The following is a 21,947-nucleotide window of genomic DNA, read 5'->3' as shown; positions in this document are numbered from 1 at the left end:
GTGTGAAGTTTCCACAATCAGTGATGGTTGGAGATTCATTCTCCAGCAGGACTTGGCACATGTCCACACTGCCAAAAGTACCAATACCTGGTTTAAAAACAACAGTATCACTGTGCTTGATTGGCCAGCAAACTCGCCTGACCTTAACCCCATAGATTCTCTATGGAGTATTGTCAAGAGGAAGATGAGAGACACCAGACCCAACAATGCAGACGAGCTGAAGGCTGTCATCAAAGCAACCTGGGCTTCCATAACACCTCAGCAGTGCCACAGGCTGATCGCCTCCATGCCACGCCGCATTGATGCAAAAGGAGCCCCGACCAAGTATTGAGTGCATTTACTGAACATACATTTCAGTAGGCCAACATTTCGGATTTTAAAATCATTTTTCAAGCTGTTGTTATAAAGTATTCTAATTTACTGAGATAATGACTTGTGTTTTCATTGGTTGTAAGCCATAATCATCAACATTAACAGAAATAAACACTTGAAATAGATCACTCGGTTTGTAATGACTATATAATATATAGACTTTTTGAATTGAAGAACTGAAATAAATTAACATTTTGATGTTGTTCTAATTTAGTGAGAAGCACTTGGGATTATAATTAGTTATGCAATAGTAACAGAATGTGACTGTAATAGAAAATGCATAGACTAAGGCCGGGGTCTCACTAGCGTACAACACGGCCGAATGCTATGCGATAAAACACAGCACTTAGCCCAATGTTATACTATGGGGCAGCTCACATCAGCAATTATTTTCTTATTCTGATTAAGCATAAGAGAACAATTGCAGCATGCTGCGATTGGCAGCGAGACTCTGCTCACACACATACATACAAGTCTATAGGTATGTGTGAAACATCGGACAGCACTCGGATGTTATCCCAGTGCAGTCTGATATACACCGATTCAGGCAATGGAGAAATTACTTTCTCAGTCTCCTCCGTACCTGTGCTGAGATTCTCTCATGCGAGTAGATAGGAGCACAGAGCACTGACACTCGGCTCACGCTAGCAACAGAGCTGGAGCCGAGGGTGATTAGCATCTCGCATCGGCTGCCATACGGTACTGTGACTCCAGCCTTAACGCCATAGTTCTTGTCGCAGGACAACGACTACAATCTGTATATATAATCAGGTTCACGAAAATTATTAGTGGAATTAGGAATAATAGTTGTAACGCAAAGGCACCAGCTATTTTGAATACACAAAATACCCAGTACAAAGCAATATGGAGGTCTCTTTGTAATAAAGTCATTGTAGCAAGGGCTGTTCTCTGCTGGTTTTGTACCACTCACATCATGCCGTGCATTACTGTGCAGCAATTCAATGTGGGTATTAAATGCAGCAGGACAAAGACGCTTATGAACACACCTCCACCTACCTCGAATAACTCAAATGGCAGGCTATCATAGTCACGTGTCAAGACAGGCTGCAGTCTGAAGAATCCCAGCTCCCAGGACCTGTGTCTCAGGTGTCAGAGGAGCTGTACTGTAAGCACACATACCAGAGCTGCTGGAGAAGAGTTGTGACAGGATATTTCTTTTCCTTAGCTGACTGAGCACGGAGGAAAAAAAAAAAATCCTTTAGCTCAGTTGGATAAGGAATAGATTTATTTTTTCTCCTGCCACACATTTTTCTGGCTGCTCTGGTATGTGTGCTTGCAAAGCAGCTCCTACCAGTTGAGACACGGGTCTCGGGAGCTGTTTCTTCAGACTGCAGACAGGTGTGAAACATGACTAGTACAGACTGCTGTTTGAATTACATGATGTGGGCTATTTTATTACATTCTTGGAAAATCCATATAAGGAGGTTCGGCTGGACCTGTAATTAGTTGTGGACTGAAAATAGTATTGCTATACATACGGCCAAGTAAGAACTGTAGATAGGTGTAACCACTGTACGTAAAATGCTTCTCTTGCTGAAGAAAAGCGTCAACAATACCTACAAACCGAATCCACCAACACATTCCCAGATCTTAGAAGCTGCCCCGATTTCAACTGTATCAGCATCTTCAGGATGCAGATACAGCTCTATACTATGGTGAAGCAGGGAGTTGTGGTACCATACAGTGTTTGGTGAAGAGAGGGGCAGCACGTTCGGGGCATCATACTGTGTGGAGGGCATTGTGGACTTATTGTACTGTGTGCAATAAGTGTTCTCTAAGGCAGTGGTCGGCAAACTTTTTTTGCACCAGGGACCAGCTTTAAGCAAGACCAGTTTTCAATGGCCCGGTGGGGGTGGGGGCGGGGCTTTGGTCATATGTGGGTGGGGTTATGGAGGGGTGGAGCTTAGTGCATACTTATCATATAATTATGACATTTATAATGAGAATGTGATTCAACTTACCATAGGTTCAGAATGATGGAAGCACCAGGCTTGTTTCCCTGGATCAGTGGGAGCACTGGGCTTGTTTTCCTGCAACAAGACGGTCCCATCTGATGATGATGACCACTACTGCTGCTACTGGACACAGCCACTGCTGCTATGAATTTTCACTGTTATTTGCTTTTTTCACTTTAACCAGAAAATCTGCTGCTGGGCCGCACGACACCAGAACAGCTACAGGAGTCATAAGGGTGGGACACCTGACGTCATATCTAGCTGCCCATTAGCATCCAGAGCCCCTCCCCCTCCAACTCGCAGCTAGCAGGAGGGGAAGGAGCGCTGGACACACATGACCTGCTTGTCCCTGCTCCTGCCTGAGCACATTCTGCGAGTAGGGCCGCATGGCTAATTATCTATTCACTGCCAGTCCCTCCTCCTCTTTTCTTATAGGCTACTGATCACATGCTGGCTTTCTCCCTGCTGATCCTCTACAACTGTCAGCGGCGCCGCGGACCGTTTGAAAAACCCCAACGGCCCGGTCCTGGTCCGCGGACCGGCGGTTGGGGACCTCTGCTCTAAGGGATCCATTTCTGTATAGGAGCACTAAATGATTAGGCGACGTTAGGGATCTTGTTAGGCATTTAAAAAGATGGACAAGTGTCAATTTATTTTTCTTTCACAGATGGGAGGTATGCTTGGACTGAACCATAAACCTGCTACACAGTTATGAACGGACAATATTATGTGCCCTCATATTTAGAGACTGTGGTCATATGTTTCTGGACACTATATTCATGTTGATTAATGCAACCACTATGATGTGCACTGAGTCAACGAATTGAGTAAAACATAAGTTTTGCTGCATTGCATCTTTTAGTGTCCACCTGCCATTATTTCTGCGCTCTCGCATTCCTGCATTTGACATACAGACTGCATCTGCTGCATATGAATATGCACAACTTTTATATTTTTTGGGCTAAATTAAAGCTGTTGTCAAAGATTAGAAAAATATTGCTACTTTCTTTCAGAAATAGCGCCACTTACTGTAGGTTGTGTGTGGTAATGCAGCTCAACTTCAACTCCTTCAGTGGGGCTGATAGGCAATACCACACAACCCTTGGTCAGTGGTGAAAAGTTCATATTACATCCATGTTCACTATAGTGATTGACAGATTTTATTTGTAGAACATGTACACGTTTACATTAAAATCGGCACAAAACTCAGTGTCCAGTGTTCCATTTTTCCACTAAGAAAAGTGACAAATTTCATAATCCTTCAAGAACAGTCAAACCACAATTGCTCCCTCATTGTTGGGTGTAGACTTTGGTGATATCATTGTACTTCCCATCAGGCGGATTATATGTGGAGTTTGGGGGAGTATTACATGGTCCGGGATTTTCCATAGGTAACATTCCTGCATCACAACGGATAGCAGCATTGTAGAGCTCCTCTGACTCCAGACGCAATTCTTCCAGAGCTTTCCTTTGAGATTCTAACAGACACGCAATCCCCTTTTGTTCTTCATCATGTTCTTGCCGCTTACTCCAGGACCATTTTTTAATAAGTAAGGCCCGTCTTTCTTGTTCTTCTTCAGCAAGCTGTGGTGGTTTACGAATTCTATAAATTAAACAAAAAAAGAATTAAGACTGTTCCATTATTTGTAGCTTTATTTTATTAAGTGTGTTGTATATGCGTTCTTTATATTGTATAAACAAATCACTATATAAAGAGCAGATTACTTCTCCATCAGAGAAAATGCCGTATGATTCTTATACATGCATTAAAGGGAATCGGTCAGAACGTTTTTGCTATTTAACCCTTTCAAGATATGGCATGATGTTTTGATCGCCTCTTATTGCAACGTTGATGAGGCCAAAAACTGTAATTTTGGCGTTTTGATTTTGTTTGTTGTTACTCAGTTTACCTATTGGATTAATTTATTTTATATTTTGATAAATCGGACTTTTACGAACGCAGTGATACAAAATATGTTTATTTTTTTAATGGGGCAATTTGACAATTTTTTGTTTTCTTCATATTTTTAAAAACTTTTTTCACTTTTTTTACTGTATTTAATAGTCCTTGAGGACACGAAGCTGCGTTTGTCTGATCGTCTGTGACATACATAGCAGTGTATCAGCACTAATGTATAGAGAAAATCATGATCTCCTAAGAACACAAGCCGCGGGGCTGGCTTTCACAGGAGGATTGAAATGACAGCCACGGGGTCATCAGCAGACCCCCGGCTATCATGATAACAAATCGGCGCCCCGCAATCACGTTACAAGAATGCCAATGGGAGAGTGGAACAACATGCCCTCCTGACAGTGTGTGTTAAATGCCACTGTCAGAAGCCGGTGGCGGTCTACAGCAAAATGGCGCCGCATGCGCAGATTGAGATCTCAGCTTGTCATTGAGCAGAGATCCCAATATGCGCATGTGCAGACACCAGCGCCAATTTGGCTGGAGGTCAATCAGAGCATGCGCCGCCCCGGCGCCATTTTGCTGGAGAAAGCCGGGATGTGATTGTGCACAAACGCCACTTACGGCAAGGACGGCGCTAGCGCGAAAAGGAGGCTCATACAAATCAAGCATACAGATCTTGTCATCATGATTTGTATGAGCCTCCTTTTTTAAAATAAACTGCAGGGCCACCTGTCAAAGTGGCCCTGCAGCTGTCTCAATTCTACAACTCCCATCATGCTTGAACAGGTTGGGATGATGGGAGCTGTAGTTTGGCAACAGCTGCAGATCTCCCCATAAAGTGTCAGCAGACATGTTATTAAATATTTTAAAACATGTTTTGCTTCAAAAATTGTTTCCCCATTTTCCTCCTCTAAAACCTAGGTGAAACTTATGGTCTAGTGCTTCTTACAGTCCGAAAAATACAGTAGTCAACTGGGGTCAAACTTCTAGCTGCACACAAATTATGTAATATTTTTTCTTCTAAAAATGCTAGACTTTGATGCAAAACTTCATGAAGGCACTACGGAGATTAAAGTCCAGGAGGTGGGCGGCATTTTTACTTTGTGCAAGTACCGTATTTTTCGCACCATAAGACGAACCTAGGTTTTAGAGGAAGAAAAAAAAATGCAAGCAAAAAATGTGGTCATGATGTACTGTTGTAGGGGAGGGGGTCTGCTGCTAACTGTTATAGGGGTAATGTACCCCAATTCAGTACTAATATCCCCCATCCTGTTATATTGGCCCCCCCTTCCTGATATATGTGGCCCCTATCCTGGCATGCACGGCACCCCTCATCCCTCTTCCTGGTATGCATGGCCCCCCTCATGCCCATCACACAGAAAAAATAAACTATACTACTCGCCTTCCTTCCCTCTGCTCCAGCTCTGCTTCCCTTTCTGCTGTCAGCACTCATCTCACAGTGTGAGCTGCGCATGACGTCACAGCCATGTGCCCTCTCACGGTGAGATGAGCTGTCGGAATAGTCACTGCTCCCCACGCTGGGACTATGGACGTGGGGAGTAGTGACTATTCACTCACCTTAATAGGGTGCTCAGTGTCAACCCAGCTGCAGGTTCTGCTGTGCCCCCGCTCCTCCCCGGCATGCATAGCACCCCTCGTCCCGGCATGCATGGCACCACTCATGCTAATCACACTACACACAAAAAAAATAAACTATACTACTCACCTTCCTTCCCTCTGCTCCAGCGCTGCTTCCCGTTCTGCTCTCAGGAGTGACGACTATTCACTCACCTTAATAGGGGGAGCAGTGTCAACCCAGCTGCAGTTTGTGCTGTGCCCCACTCCGCCGCTGCTGCCACTCCCCGCCACACCCCCACAGCAACCGTACACTATTTAGTAGATTCGGACTATAAGACGCACCCCCCACAATTTGAGGAAAAAAGTGCGTCTTATAATCTGAAAAATACGATAAATATATGGCTAAAAAGAGGGGGTGGATACAGGAATAAAATAGTTTGATCGATAATATGAGTAAATGGACCTTTGATTTGATTGTTGGTTTTAAATATATTGTTGTGAATATATTTAACCACTTTATCCCCAAGGCTGATTGCACCGTAATGACCAGGCCAATTCTTACAATTCTGACCATTGTCACTTTATGAGGTAATTACTCTGGAACGCTTCAAATTGATGTCACTGATTCTGAGGTTGTTTTTTCGTGATATATTGTACTTCATGGTAATGGTAAAATTTTATCGATATTTTTTGGTGTTTATATGTGAAAGAACCAATATTGGACCCAACTTTTCCTCTCATATATATATATATATATATATATATATATATATATAATTTTTTTTTTGTTTGATATATGGTGTTTTTTTTTGGTTTGGTCTTTTTTTCTCCCTTCCCCTATTATTGTAAAATTTCCTCAATAAAAATAATCTGATCAAAACAGAATATTGGCAAAAATTTTGCAATTTTCAAACTTTTAATTTTTGTGCCCTTGAGTCAGAGCGTTATGTCACACAAAATAGTTAGATAACATTTCCCACATGTCTACTTTACATCAGCACAATTTTTGAAACAATTTTTTTGTTTGTTAGGAAGTTAAGGGTTAAAATTTGACCAGCGATTTCTCATATTTTCAACAGAATTTACAAATTTTTTTTTTTTTCTTTTTAGGGACCAGATCACATTTGAAGTGACTTTGAGGGGCCTTTATGACAAAAAAAAAAACAAAAGTGACACCATTCTAAAAACTGCACCCCTCAAGGTGCTCAAAACCACATTCAAGAACTTTATTAACTCTTCAGGTGCTTCACAGGAATTTTTGGAATGCGGAAGAGAAGAATGAACATTTATCTTTTTTTCACAAAAATTGTTACTTCAGACCCAAAGTTTTTTTTATTTTCGCAACGGTAACAGGAAAAAAATGAACCCCAAAGTTTGTTGTGCAATTTCTCCTGGGATGCAGATACCCCAGATGTGGAGGAAAACCACGGTTTGGGAGTACGGCAGGGCTCAGAAAGAAAGGAGTGCCATTTGACTTTTTGAATGCAAAATTTGCTGGAATAATTAGCGGACGCCATGTTGCATTTGGGGAGCCATTGATGTGCCTAAACACTGGAAGCCCCCCACAAGTGACACCATTTTGGAAAGTAACCCCTTTGGGAACTTATCTAGATGTGTGGTGAACACCTTGAACCCCAAAGTGCTACACAGAAGTTTAGAACATTGAGCCGGGGGGGGGGGGATCACATTTTTCCCACAAAAATGTTTTTTTGCCTCAAATTTTGCATTTTCGTAAGGGTAACAAGAGAAATTTATAATTTGTTGTGCAGTTTCTCCTGAGTATGTCAATAACGAATATGTGGAGGAAAACTAATGTTTGGGAGCACACAGCAGTGTTCGGAAAGGAAGGAGCCCATTTGACTTTTTGAATGTAAAATTTGCTGGAATAATTAGAGGACGCCATGTTGCGTGAGTTGCCCGAAAGAGATCTCTGCCTCCAGTCTTCATTGGAATAGCACCCTCCTCCCATCAGTGTCACACTGCTCTGTGACTTACATTTCTGGCCCCGGGGGGGCGGCGCTATTCAAATGAAGACAGATGGCGGAGATTTCTCTCGGGCACCTCACATCGTGGAGCCTGGAAGAAATCAATAGCATACACGAATAAAAGACTATTTCTGCACATCAAGACCACAGATATGGGCATACAGGTATGATTTAATCATTCTATTACCTGTATGCCCATATTAATAGGTAAAAACATCCCAGGGGGTTACAAACATACATATATATTCGGTGTATAACGGCAACATTTATCAGTTTACCTGCTGTCATCTAAATATTTTGCTGATGGTGAGAAGTCCTCAATGGGTATAAGTTCAGGTGGGACACGCTCCATTTTTTTAAGTTTCTTCCTCATGCGCTCCCTTGCTATTAGTTCCCTCTTGGGATCCACCTTCTTCTTCTTTCTAGGTTCAGCTCTAAAAAGGTAGTGAAAACACAACACCAATAATAAGACTCGCATACACAACACAATCAATTAATGCTAAATTAATTTTCGTTCAGAAGACAGCTCTCTCTCCCCTCTCCCCAAGTGTCATTGTTTTCAATGGGAGAGAAGAAAGTCGCTGTCAAACAACTCTAGCGGCAGTTTATCACCCCTGAAAGATAGGATTTGGTGTTGAAATTTTTAAATTACAACTCCATCATCTGTAGAATAAGATTCAGGGGGCACAATACATATTAGATAGTCAGGCTGTCTCAACGACTTTCATCTTGTGTGTATGGGGGTTGCTCTACTTATGTGTCTAGTAAAAATGGAATAGATCAGTCACAAACTAATTGATGGATACGTCTGATGTCAAGGACACACAGCATGGACGGTTTCTTACCTCATTGGAAGTACTGAGCGAAGGCCTAGCAGAGAAGCTTGCCAATGACTTTCTCGTCTCCATATCCAAGGTGGACTGCAGAAAAATTGGTTTGCATTATCAATTTCATCATCATAAAAATGCATTTCATACGTTGTTGCTGTAGCAAAAATCCTGTAGTAAGGAGGTAAGGTAAATGCCAAAATAACAGGACAAGAAGATAACAGGGTGGGAGCAACAACAATAAAAAGATTCAAAGGGGTTGTACAGTAACAACCTAGAGACACTAATGCACGCTGGGTGGTAGAGTGGGAAAGAAAAAGTATGTTTAGACAACACCTTTAATAAACGGAAAAATAAACATATAAATATTGCTGGAGAGACAAAATTATACACCCAGATAATATTAGGAAGGGTTGTCCGATGTCTATAATGCCCTTTATAAATATCTGCCTTTAAGCCATAAAGCAAATTAATAAAGTAAGGTTATTATAAAATTCTCTACTGTTATAGCTATATGTCGTGTTTTTCTTTACTTCTTGTGACATGTTGTTTCTGGGGAGTTTCAAATAGGACGTCACAGGAGGCTGGCCGTGAGCTCACTTCTCTCCCAAAACAGCGTGTCATCGGAGGTGTAACGTTCAATTTCTGGGAGGGTCAAGGAAAAGGGACCGCAGTTTCAGTATCGGCCCCCAAACGTCATCTGTGCCCGCACCTTCAGCAGGTGATAGAAGCAGCAAGGAGGTGACTGCAGAGGCTTCTTCCTATGACTTCTTGTTTGAGACTCCCCTCAAGCACAACATCACAGGGAATAACAAAAAAAAATGACAGCTACAAGGATTAGCTGTATAGGAAGAATAGTATGGAATTTTATAATAAAGCAAATTACAGTTGTGGCGTCCCTGCGGGTCCAGTTGCCACAGAGGTACTGCATCTCAGCCAGAGGTGTGGTACCCCTCTAAGGTAAGGAGGGAGCACTACCCGGGACCCAAACACTCACATCAAACACTACACCACTTCATAAGGGAAGGTCCAGATAGCTCCTAAGGGAGAGCACAGGCCTGGTCCCTGTTAGGAAGGTGGCACTAAGTAGAGGAAGTAGTTTAGGGGAGCAATGACAGAACAGTATAAAAGGAAGGGTAGAAACATCTAGAAGGAGTTAGGAGTTCCAGAGGAGTTGAGTGAGGAGTGGGGCCCAGTCAGAGAGGCCCAGGAGGAGAGAACACCGGAGCAGTGAGAGGGGCTCCAGAGATAGAAGGGATCCTAGGGGCACAGCGAGTGCGGAGCCAACCAGTGTGCCCGAGTTCACGCTGATCGTGGAGGGTTCAGGCCGCAGTAGGGGACCGGCCCCAGACTAGTGGAGTACTGCAAGACTCAGCTAGCAAACCGGAGGCTGCGGTATCTTCAAGTGCCATAACCAACAACCACACACATTCGCTTTTTAAGGTGGCCATATAGGACAAAGGGGACAGACCAGACGTTGCCCAACAAGGCCCGGGGCCACTGGCTCGGGACAATGTGCGTGAGGTGCAGCGAGAGAGAGAGCCAGCACAGAGAGAGACGACCTGGGAAGGTACATAAGAAAGGGGTCCCGTTCAAGTACACCTAAGTTATCTGAGAGTTGGCTGGATCACTTCCCCGGAGGACACAGGACGACGTAGGTGGTTATAAACCGGTAATTGTAACCTGGAGCAACTTAACAACTGTGAGTAAATACTTGAAGACTGCACCCCACTGTGTCCTTCACTTAATTGCTGCGTCACTGGCCCTGCACTACACAGTCTGCAACAACAACATCTACCTCATCAAGTCCTATTTAACTGCCCTGGGGCCTAGCTCTACCCGTGGAGAGCTGTACCATCTCTGCTGCGTCACCAACGGCCCCAGTGGTGAATAGCAGCGGTGGCCACATATAGCCGCATACCAGGGGTGGTGTCACAAACTTTATTCCCCTTTTCTTTATTCCCCCAATTGACTGTTCGTTTGTTGACTGCCCTGGGCCACGGACCGGGTCACTGCCGCCGTGACTACCCCCAAATAGAACCGACCGGCCCGGCTACCGAGTACCCCAAGGCCCCAGGGTGCGCGTCACTGTAGTGATTAGGGCTTAAACATACGGTATATGTTTATGAAGGGCATTTTAAGTATCAGACAACCCCTTTAATAATTTAATCTTAAAAGTACAGTCAGGGCTGTGGAGTCGGAATCGGTATAAAATGGACCGAATCCAACTCCTAAAATATATAATAACTTGAGTACAGTAATTCAATGCAGTTTGTGGAAATATTTTTTTCATAAGAATTAGGGAAAGTTATGAAATGTCCTATAAATGTCTGTCCTATTCCTGATCTAAGTGTCTAGACTCTTAGCTGAGATGAATCTGTGCTACAGTAAATTTATCACTTAAACATGAGCCATGTATGAGGGAGTCAGAGGTTTGGCTTACCGACTCCACAGCCCTGAGTACAGTAGCAACCAAAAGTTTGTTTTTGTTTTTTTTTCTTTTTTTAAAGTTTGATTACTTCTGTCTGGTTGATGTGATGCCATTTTCCTGGTGATTTTAGTAAACCAGAAGCGAATGGTTGTCAGCTATAAGGACGAAAATTGTGTTTGACTGTTTTCGACATTTGCTGGACTAAATGTTTTGCATATTTTGTCATGGGTAGTCGTATTTTGTCCTTTTTTTTTTTTTAATATATAATGCGTGTTTTTTTAGGGTAAAACATGGCAAAGATGCCAAATTTATCACCAGATGTCAGTGAGCTTATTATTCTGAGAGTGTAGTCAGGTAAAAGCCAAAAAGAGGTAGCTATGGAATTCATCTGTTCCCAGAGTCAAGTGTCACATATATTAAAGAAAGAAAAAGAAGGTTATACAACAGCTGACAAATCTAGAAGTGGACGACAATGGAAAACTTCCTCCAGAGTTGATCACATTATTAAGAAAAAATCAGTATCTGATTTCCATAAAAGTGCTGTACAGATTTGGAACGAAATGAACGAAGAATATGGGGTCAAAGTGAGTCACCAAACTGTGGTACGACGGCTAAGAACAGTAGGGTTAAATGCACAAGTTCCAGTCAAGAAGCCTTTCATCTCTGCAAAGAACCGGAAGGTCCGACTTGAGTTTGCCAAAGAACACAGCAAATGGAAAGAGACAGATTGGTCTAAGGCAGGGGTCCTCAAACTTTTTAAACAGGGGACCAGTTCACGGTCCCTCAGACCATTGGAGGGCCGGAATATAGTTTTTAAAAAAAAACTATGAACGAATTCCTATGCACACTGCACATATCTTATTTTGAAGTAAAAAAAACAATACAGGAACAAATACAATATTTAAAATGAAGAACAAGTTAAATCAACCGGTATTTCAATAGGTAGGTAACTGTACCCAATAGGCAGCATAGGTCCCCAATAGGCAGGTAAATGTCCCCAATAGGCAGCATCGGTCCTCAATAGGCAGGTACATGTACCCAATAGGCAGCATCGGTTCCCAATAGGCAGGTACATGTACCCAATAGGCAGCATAGGTCCTCAATGGGCAGGTAAATGTTCCCAATAGGCAGGCTGTTTCCCCCTTATAATGCCATGTGCAGGCTGTCCCCCCCCCCCTTATAATGCCCCAAGCTGGATGCCACCCCCCATATAATGCCCCATGCAGGATGTCCCTTTCTCACACCATATAATGCCCCATGCAAAATATCACTCCCCTGTCTTTATAATGCCCCATGCAGGATGTCACCCCCCATATAATGCCCCATGCAGCATGTCACCCCCCCATATAATGCCCCATGCAGCATGTCACCCCCCCCATATAATGCCCCATGCAGCATGTAACCCCCCCATATAATGCCCCATGCAGCATGTCACCCCCCCATATAATGCCCCATGCAGCATGTAACCCCCCCATATAATGCCCCATGCAGCATGTCACCCCCCCCATATAATGCCCCATGCAGCATGTCACCCCCCCCATATAATGCCCCATGCAGCATGTCACCCCCCCATATAATGCCCCATGCAGCATGTCACCCCCCCCATATAATGCCCCATGCAGCATGTCACCCCCCCATATAATGCCCCATGCAGCATGTCACCCCCCCATATAATGCCCCATGCAGCATGTCACCCCCCCCATATAATGCCCCATGCAGCATGTCACCCCCCCATATAATGCCCCATGCAGCATGTCACCCCCCCATATAATGCCCCATGCAGCATGTCACCCCCCCCATATAATGCCCCATGCAGCATGTCACCCCCCCCATATAATGCCCCATGCAGCATGTCACCCCCCCCCATATAATGCCCCATGCAGCATGTCACCCCCCCATATAATGCCCCATGCAGCATGTCACCCCCCCATATAATGCCCCATGCAGCATGTCACCCCCCCCATATAATGCCCCATGCAGCATGTCACCCCCCCATATAATGCCCCATGCAGCATGTCACCCCCCCATATAATGCCCCATGCAGCATGTCACCCCCCCATATAATGCCCCATGCAGCATGTCACCCCCCCATATCATGCCCCATGCAGCATGTCACCCCCCCCATATCATGCCCCATGCAGCGTGTCACCCCCCCCATATCATGCCCCATGCAGCGTGTCACCCCCCCATATCATGACCCATGCAGCGTGTCACCCCCCCATATAATGCCCCATGCAGGGTGTCACCCCCCCATATAATGCCCCATGCAGCGTGTCACCCCCCCATATAATGCCCCATGCAGCGTGTCACCCCCCCCATATAATGCCCCATGCAGCGTGTCACCCCCCCCATATAATGCCCCATGCAGCGTGTCACCCCCCCATATAATGCCCCATGCAGCGTGTCCCCCCCATATAATGCCCCATGCAGCGTGTCACCCCCCCATATAATGCCCCATGCAGCGTGTCACCCCCCCATATAATGCCCCATGCAGCGTGTCACCCCCCCATATAATGCCCCATGCAGCGTGTCACCCCCCCATATAATGCCCCATGCAGCGTGTCACCCCCCCATATAATGTCCCATGCAGCGTGTCACCCCCCCCATATAATGCCCCATGCAGCATGTCACCCCCCCATATAATGCCCCATGCAGCATGTCACCCCCCCATATAATGCCCCATGCAGCATGTCACCCCCCCCATATAATGCCCCATGCAGCATGTCACCCCCCCATATAATGCCCCATGCAGCATGTCACCCCCCCATATCATGCCCCATGCAGCGTGTCACCCCCCCATATCATGCCCCATGCAGCGTGTCACCCCCCCATATCATGCCCCACGCAGCGTGTCACCCCCCCATATCATGCACCGTGTCACCCCCCCATATCATGCCCCATGCAGCGTGTCACCCCCCCATATCATGCCCCATGCAGGGTGTCACCCCCCCATATCATGACCCATGCAGCGTGTCACCCCCCCATATCATGACCCATGCAGGGTGTCACCCCCCCATATCATGACCCATGCAGCATGTCACCCCCCCCCCCCATATAATGACCTATGCCTCCATACATAAAAAAAAAAAAAATCCAATAATCCCCTCACTTCTCACTTGCCGCCGCTGCTCTACTCTGGTCTGGACTCCAGCGTCGCAGCAGCGTTGTCCCGCTCTGCGCTGCCTGTGACGGCACTCGGGAGGGCGCGGTGTAAAGACGTCACCGCGCCCTCTGACCTGAGACGTCACAGGAAGCGCAGAGCAGGAAGACAGCGGATCTGCGGAGGCACGGGGAGAGGTAAGTATCCGCCTGCCGGGGCCCTGAGCAAGTGGGGGGGAAGGGCGGGCAATGGCACCGCTCTCCTCTCCTCCGCCCATAGCCCGGCGGGCCAGATAAAAGTCCTCCGCGGGCCGTAGTTTGAGGACCCCTGGTCTAAGGTGTTGTGGTCGGATGAATCCAAGTTCAATCTGTTTGGTAATGATGGCAAGCACTATATATATACCGCCCAACTGGAAAATTTAATGATGTAAGGTACCAAACACCTACAGTGAAACATGGGGGTGGCAATGTCATGGTTTAGGGCTGCTTTTCTGCATCTGCCATTGTCCCTCTGCAAAGAATTGATGGAAATACAGTACAGACCAAAAGTTTGGACACACCTCATTTAAAGATTTTTCTGTATTTTCATGACTATGAAAATTGTACATTCACACTGAAGGCATCAAAACTATGAATTAACACATGTGGAATTATATACTTAACAAAAAAGTGTGAAACAACTGAAAATATGTCTTATATTCTAGGTTCTTCAAAGTAGCCACCTTTTGCTTTGATGACTGCTTTGCACACTCTTGGCATTCTCTTGATGAGTTTCATGAGGTAGTCACCGGAAACGTATTAAACCTGACAGGTGTGCCCTGTCAGGTTTAATAAGTGGGATTTCTTGCCTTATAAATGGGGTTGGGACCATCAGTTGTGTTGTGCAGAAGTCTGGTGGATACACAGCTGATAGTCCTGCTAAATAGACTGTTAGAATTTGTATTATGGCAAGAAAAAAGCAGCTAAGTAAAGAAAAACGAGTGGCCATCATTACTTTAAGAAATGAAGGTCAGTCAGTGCGAAAAATTGTGAAAACTTTGAAAGTGTCCCCAAGTGCAGTTGCAAAAACCATCAAGTGCTACAAAGAAACTGGCTCACATGAGGACCGCCCCAGGAAAGGAAGACCAAGAGTCACCTCTGCTTCTGAGGATAAGTTTATCCGAGTCACCAGCTTCAGAAATCACAGGTTAACAGCAGCTCAGATTAGAGACCAGGTCAATGCCACACAGAGTTCTAGCAGCAAAAACATCTCTACAACAACTGTTAAGAGGAGACTTTGTGCAGCAGGCCTTCATGATAAAATAGCTGCTAGGAAACCACTGCTAAGGACAGGCAACAAGCAGAAGAGACTTGTTTGGGCTAAAGAACACAAGGAATGGACATTAGACCAGTGGAAATCTGTGCTTTGGTCTGTTGAGTCCAAATTTGAGATCTTTGGTTCCAACCACCGTGTCCTTGTGCGACGCAGAAAAGGTGAACGGATGAACTCTACATGCCTGGTTCCCACTGTGAGGCATGGAGGAGGAGGTGTGATGGTGTGGGGGTGCTTTGCTGGTGACACTGTTGGGGATTTATTCAAAATTGAAGGCATACTGAGCCAGCATGGCTACCACAGCATCTTGCAGCGGCAAACTATTCCATCCGGTTTGCGTTTAGTTGGACCATCATTTATTTTTCAAAATGACAATGACCCCAAACACACCTCCAGGCTGTGTAAGGGCTATTTGACCAAGAAGGAGATTGATGGGGTGCTACACCAGATGACCTGGCCTCCACAGTCACCAGACCTAAACCCAATCGAGATGGTTTGGGGTGAGCTGGACCGCAGAGTGAAGGCAAAAGGGCCAACAAGTGCTAAGCATCTCTGGGAACTCCTTCAAGATTGTTGGAAGACCATTTCCGGTGACTACCTCTTGAAGCTCATCAAGAGAATGCCAAGAGTGTGCAAAGCAGTCATCAAAGCAAAAGGTGGCTACTTTGAAGAACCTAGAATATAAGACATTTTCAGTTGTTTCACACTTTTTTTTGTTAAGTATATAATTCCACATGTGTTAATTCATAGTTTTGATGCCTTCAGTGTGAATGTACAATTTCCATGGTCATGAAAATACAGAAAAATCTTTAAATGAGAAGGTGTGTCCAAACTTTTGGTCTGTATTGTATGAATACTGGAGAATGTAATGCTGCCACATGGTAAAACCGAAGTAGGCAGAGGATGGAAATTCCAGCAAGACAATGATCCTAAGCACACATCCAATTTAGTAAAAAAACTGGTTAGCAAAGAAAATTGGTCGCCTGTTGCAAAGGCCAAGCTAATCACTTGATTTAAACCATATAGAGCACCTTTGGGATGAGTTAGGGCGATGAGTTGGGGCCCGTACCCACAGCAATAAAGACTAATTGTTTGCAGATTTGCAAATGGAACGGAGCAAGATCCCTCAAGATGTCGAATACTCTAGTGGCTTCAATGCCCCGTCGGTGTGGTGCAGTAATTAGAGTAATAGGTTATGATACAAAATACTAAGTTATGGAATTGTAAACAATGAATTACTCTCTATGTTGTGATCAATAAATAGTATATGTAATAGTAAATGCAAAACCTTTGGTTGCCACTGTATATTTCTATTATGCGGAGTGCTGTAAGACACAGTAACACTGAATGCTAGCTCTAATATGGCAGAAGGGTATAAATTAAAGGCAGTTTTCCACTACTATGATATTGATGACCTATCCGTAGGACACCCGGCACAAATGAATATGAAGCAGCCGCTGCTAGAGCTGGTAAAAGATGATCATGGGGGTTCAGGCTGTCTGAGATTGATGACATTTTTAAAGGGTTATTATCAAGTTCTTTAACGGTTACAATTGTGATGTGCTTGTAAAAACAAGCAACTTTACAATTTACCTGTCATCAAAATACGCTCAATTTTTGAAGAATGGACAGATATTTCATTTGTTTACTGCTTGTTGCCTAGGTTACTTGCCACTGATGCAGTCTATTAGTGGTCTCCTAGGTAAGGAACACAGCACTTACAAGCTCTAATAGCGCTGCTCTGAAGCTGACTTGATTGCTAGATCTGGCCAGCTTCAATGCCTCTGTGCTCTTCGGATGATGCAGAGGCAAAGCCCCTCTGCTTGCAGAATCAGAGACCGCAGAGTTTGGGTCGGTGGTGTCAACATGCTGCTGGTCCAAACTGTCAATCAATCAGGAAAAAGACACCCCGACAAGCAGGAAGCAGCTGGCCGCGGAGTGGTGTTCGCCTCGTGCGCCTGAATGCGAATATGATACAGCCTAGTTTAAAGGTGTTGTCAACTACTAGAATAATACCGTCTCGATCTGAATGTTTGGCGGCGATAACATAAAACACACTTATACTCACCTCTGGTGCCTTTACAGCAGTGTCTGCACTCGCATTCCCGGGCTCTCGTGTGGATGTTATGACACGTGAACCCTGAGCCCAATCAGCACTGGCGTCACTGTCCTCGCCTTCAGACGTATTGAACATCAACAGGAAGTTAGGGCTGTGACTGATCTCTGACTTCCTCTTGAGGTTCAATTTGTCCGAAGGTGAGGACGGTGACGCCAGAGCTGATTGGGCGCAGGGCTCACGTCATAACATCCGCATGAGAGCCCCGGGGAATGCAAGTGCTGACACCGCTGGAACGGCGTCGGATGTGAGTAAGGCTGTGTGCCCACGATGCTTTTAAGCGTTTCTGCAGCGGCAAAAACGCTTAAAAAAACGCATGGTAGAAGGCCTGCCATGTTCCCCAATGATAATCCGCATGTGCTCTGCACATGCTGCGGAAATTTCCGCTGCGGATTATCATTGCGGAAAAAAAAGCAGCACTACCAATTATTTTGCGGAAGTGCTGCGTTTTCGCCGCCATTGACTTGCATTGGAACGCATGGATTCCGCATCACTGTATATGTAGATGCACATTCCATGCGTTTCAATGTGCGGATGGTACCCGGGTGTGGAGGACAGGAGACTCTCCTCCGGACCCGGGTACCATAGAACCTGTGAAAAAAAGAATAAAATAAAAAATAAATGTTATATTTACCTTCTGACGGCCCCCGCTCTCCTTGTCTTCACTTGCCGGCAGCTCGCGATGGACTGAAGGACCGGCGCTGACATCATAGTCATGTGACAGGTCACGTGATGCTGACGTCGGCAGGTCCTTCAATGTACCGCGATCTGCCGGCAAGGGAGAACGGAGGAAAGCAAGACACCGGGGGCCATCGGAAGGCAAGTATAGATTTATTTTTTTATTTTTAAACATTCTTTACAGTCACACTATATAAATCCATGCCGGCTGCATGGATTTATATAGTGTGACCAAGTTGACAAGCAATTTCCAAGTGATGCTAATATCGCTTGAAAAGCGCTTGTCAACCCGCATGCGGAAACGCATGTGAAGAACGCTTCACATCCGCATGTCCCTGGCAGGAAAAAAGCATGCACAATCCGCATGTGTTTTTTCTGCTAGGGGAGATGCAGAAACGCTCAGGAAAAATCAGGAGCATTTCTGCATCGTGGGCACATAGCCTAAAAGTATTTTTATTTTATTGGCACCAGACATTCAGATCGAGAAAGGGTTGTCCTAGTAGTGGACAACCCCTTTAAATGCATGTGCTCTGGTCTAAAATGCTTTTTTGCAAATATGTTTAATGAAAAACTTGGACCATTTGGTTTCTGCAGCTTCTATATATAACAGCACAAGGACAACCGCTTTAAGGCTATGTGCCCACGATGCAGAAATGAAGCAGAAAATTTCTGCAGCATTTCTGCATCTCCCTGGCAGAAAAAAACGCATGCAGATTGTGCATGCCTTTTTCCTGCAGAATACATGCGGATCCACATGCGTTTCCGCATGCAGATTGACAAGCACTTTCCAGGCGATAGCATCACTTGGAAAGTGCTTGACAACTAGGTCATACTGTATAAATCCATGCAAATAGCATGGATTTATACAGTGTGAACCGTAAAAATTAAAACAAATAAAGCTATACTCACCCCCGAGGCCCCGGCGTGGCTGCAGCGCTGCTTCCTGGCTGGTTCCCGGCTGCCGGCATATCGCGAGACAGAGCGGTGAAGGGCCTGCGGTCACATGACTGTGACGTCACCGAAGGTCCTTCAGCGCTGCTGGCATTCAGAGAGAAGACGCCGGACAGGTGAGTATAAACTTTATTTGTTATTTTATTCTTTTTTTACAGGTACAATGGTACCCAGGTCTGGATGAGAGTCTCCTCTCCTCCAGAACTGGGTACCATCCGCACATATAGAAGCCGCTTGTAAAAATGTACAGTCGCGGTTTCTATGTGTCTCAATGCAAGTCAATGGCGGGAGTTCCGCTGCACTTCTGCAAAATTAAATGACATGCTGCGGATTTTTGTACGCAGCATAAACGCTGCGGAAAAATCCGCAGCATGTGCATAGAACATGCGGAATCCCCTTGGGGACCATGGGGTGCGGATTACCTAGCGTTTCACAAGCGTTTCCGCTGCGGAAATTCCGCAGCATAAACGCTTGGAAAACGCTACGTGGGCACACAGCCTAACTCCTTCTCTAGTCTAATTTCATGAGAAAAAAAAATTGTTCCAGCCAGTTCATAATTTAAAACAATATACTTTGGCCCTGTTGAAAGGGATGTAGTGCTGACTGACTGTGACTGCAGACATCTGAATTCTTACAGCGCATGCACTGCACACTGTCAGGATTCTCCGATGTTGCTACCAAGACAGGGAGGTCATGTGACTGCAAAGTATGTGATTTGCACACTTCCAGCCACATTCCGACTAGACGTGCTCAGCCTCACTCAATTCACTTGCATTAAGTGAGGCCAATCACATCTAGTTGGCACATGTATGCAAATTGCACATCTGCGGTCACGTGACCCATCTGGTCTTGGTAGTGACCCCAAAGAATCCTGACATTGTGTTGTGCACGCTGTCCAGATTCAGAATTCTGCAGTCGCAGAGTGATAACCCCTTTAAGTGTACAAATGACTGGACTCAGGTAGACGGCACAAACTACAAAGCTCCGTGATTGGTTGCAGCGGTCATGTGTTTGAAGATTGATATCAATGCCGAAGTGACGGACTTGCGCTCATTTTGCAGTCTATGTACGGTGAAACATGGATACTATGGTTTTTGTTTTTTTAATAAAAGCTGACAGTGAAACTTCTTTGTAAACAAAAATACACACAAATGGGGAAAAAGCCTCAAAGTGGCGACTATAACCTGCACCAGGGCTGTGCAAGGTAAAATAACTCCCACCATCTGGGCCATAATGATAATACTACACACAGCAGGGACTGACTCCTCAGACAAGCGCAATGCAGGCGGTGCCCATGTATCGCCACATAGTACAGCGGTAGCGTTATATCAGTGCACAGTACAATGGCGGTCGGCTGTCCTCACCAGCTCCGGCTGCCCTGCCTGCACGCCTGTAGCAAGGAATGACACACAGCTGCATTCATGCTGCCCGACTCCTGATTCCTCTCCAGCTCTGACCTCGACTCACACGGCTGAGGAGCTGTGCACCGTTCACAGTGACCGGCCGGAAACAAAGGGGCAGACATCTGGTTCCTGTGTGTGTGTGTGGAGCGAGGAGGCTCTCACATTATAGAGCGGTGCTCTCAGCGCAGCCGCCATGAGGTGAAGCTTCTCGCCCTACTTTACTTTATGGCTATGTGCCCACGATGCAGAAATGAAGCAGAAAATTTCTGCAGCATTTCTGCATCTCCCTGGCAGAAAAAAACGCATGCAGATTATGCATGCGTTTTTCCTGCAGAATACATGCGGATCCACATGCGGGTTCACATGCGTTTCCGCATGCAGATTGACAAGCACTTTCCAGGCGATAGCATCACTTGGAAAGTGCTTGACAACTAGGTCACACTGTATAAATCCATGCAAACGGCATGGATTTATACAGTGTGAACCGTAAAAATTAAAACAAATAATTAAGCTATACTCACCCCCGAGGCCCCGGCGTGGCTGCAGCGCTGCTTCCTGTCTGGTTCCCGGCTGCCGGCATATCGCGAGACAGAGCGGTGAAGGGCCTGCGGTCACATGACTGTGACGTCACCGCAGGTCCTTCAGCGCTGCTGGCATTCAGAGAGAAGACGCCGGACAGGTGAGTATAAACTTTATTTGTTATTTTATTCTTTTTTTACAGGTACAATGGTACCCAGGTCTGGATGAGAGTCTCCTCTCCTCCAGAACTGGGTACCATCCGCACATAGAGACGCATAGAAGCCGCTTGTACAAATGTACAGTCGCGGTTTCTATGCGTCGCAATGCAAGTCAATGGCGGGAGTTCCGCTGCGCTTCCGCAAAATTAAATGACATGCTGCGGATTTTTGTACGTAGCATAAACGCTGCGGAAAAATCCGCAGCATGTGCATAGAACATGCGGAATCCCCTTGGGGACCATGGGGTGCGGATTACCTAGCGTTTTACAAGCGTTTCCGCTGCGGAAATTCCGCAGCATAAACGCTTGAAAAACGCTACGTGGGCACACAGCCTATCACTTACTAAAGCTGCTCAGCTATATGATTCCAGTGGAGGCACAGACCCCCCACTTATCTGCATTGTAAACTTCTCTAATTCGGTTGACATACAATCCATGCTTTCAGAAATAATCCATAGGCCTCATTCAGTGGTTTTCATGAAGAGACCACGTACCCATTACAGGCTATAGGACTGTTCACATGTCCATGTAATCTTACTGACCGCAAAAAAAAAAAACAGTTTTCATGAAT

General features: G+C 45.4%; 1 protein-coding gene across 1 annotated transcript; it reads right to left on the bottom strand.

Annotated features, from left to right (window-relative positions):
• Positions 1 to 3,490: 3,490 nt before the first annotated feature.
• On the bottom strand, positions 3,491 to 20,782 carry MRPL40 (mitochondrial ribosomal protein L40). The gene is made up of 4 exons (XM_073654504.1): positions 20,602 to 20,782; positions 8,669 to 8,743; positions 8,102 to 8,257; positions 3,491 to 3,951 (listed from the first exon to the last, which is right to left on the bottom strand). Exons 1-4 carry the CDS (start codon positions 20,760 to 20,762, stop codon positions 3,639 to 3,641), a joined length of 705 nt encoding a protein of 234 aa, XP_073510605.1. The 5' UTR covers positions 20,763 to 20,782; the 3' UTR covers positions 3,491 to 3,638.
• Positions 20,783 to 21,947: the final 1,165 nt, after the last annotated feature.

Source organism: Phyllobates terribilis, unplaced genomic scaffold, assembly GCF_046119375.1.
Source record: "Phyllobates terribilis strain yellow unplaced genomic scaffold, ASM4611937v1 Scaffold_1__5_contigs__length_1240528914, whole genome shotgun sequence".
NCBI classification, from domain to species: Eukaryota; Metazoa; Chordata; class Amphibia; order Anura; family Dendrobatidae; genus Phyllobates; species Phyllobates terribilis.
Note: the sequence above shows the minus strand (reverse complement) of the source record. Positions and strands in the feature narration are given on the sequence as shown.

Coding starts and splice junctions, on each gene's coding strand:
- MRPL40 (XM_073654504.1), bottom strand. CDS start 20,762: ATGTCTGCCCCTTTGTTTCCGGCCGGTCACTGTGAACGGTGCACAGCT. Junction 8,744..20,601: donor AGGCAGGGCAGCCGGAGCTG/GTGAGGACAGCC, acceptor ATTTTTCTGCAG/TCCACCTTGGATATGGAGAC. Junction 3,952..8,101: donor AAATATTTAGATGACAGCAG/GTAAACTGATAA, acceptor TTTAATTTATAG/AATTCGTAAACCACCACAGC.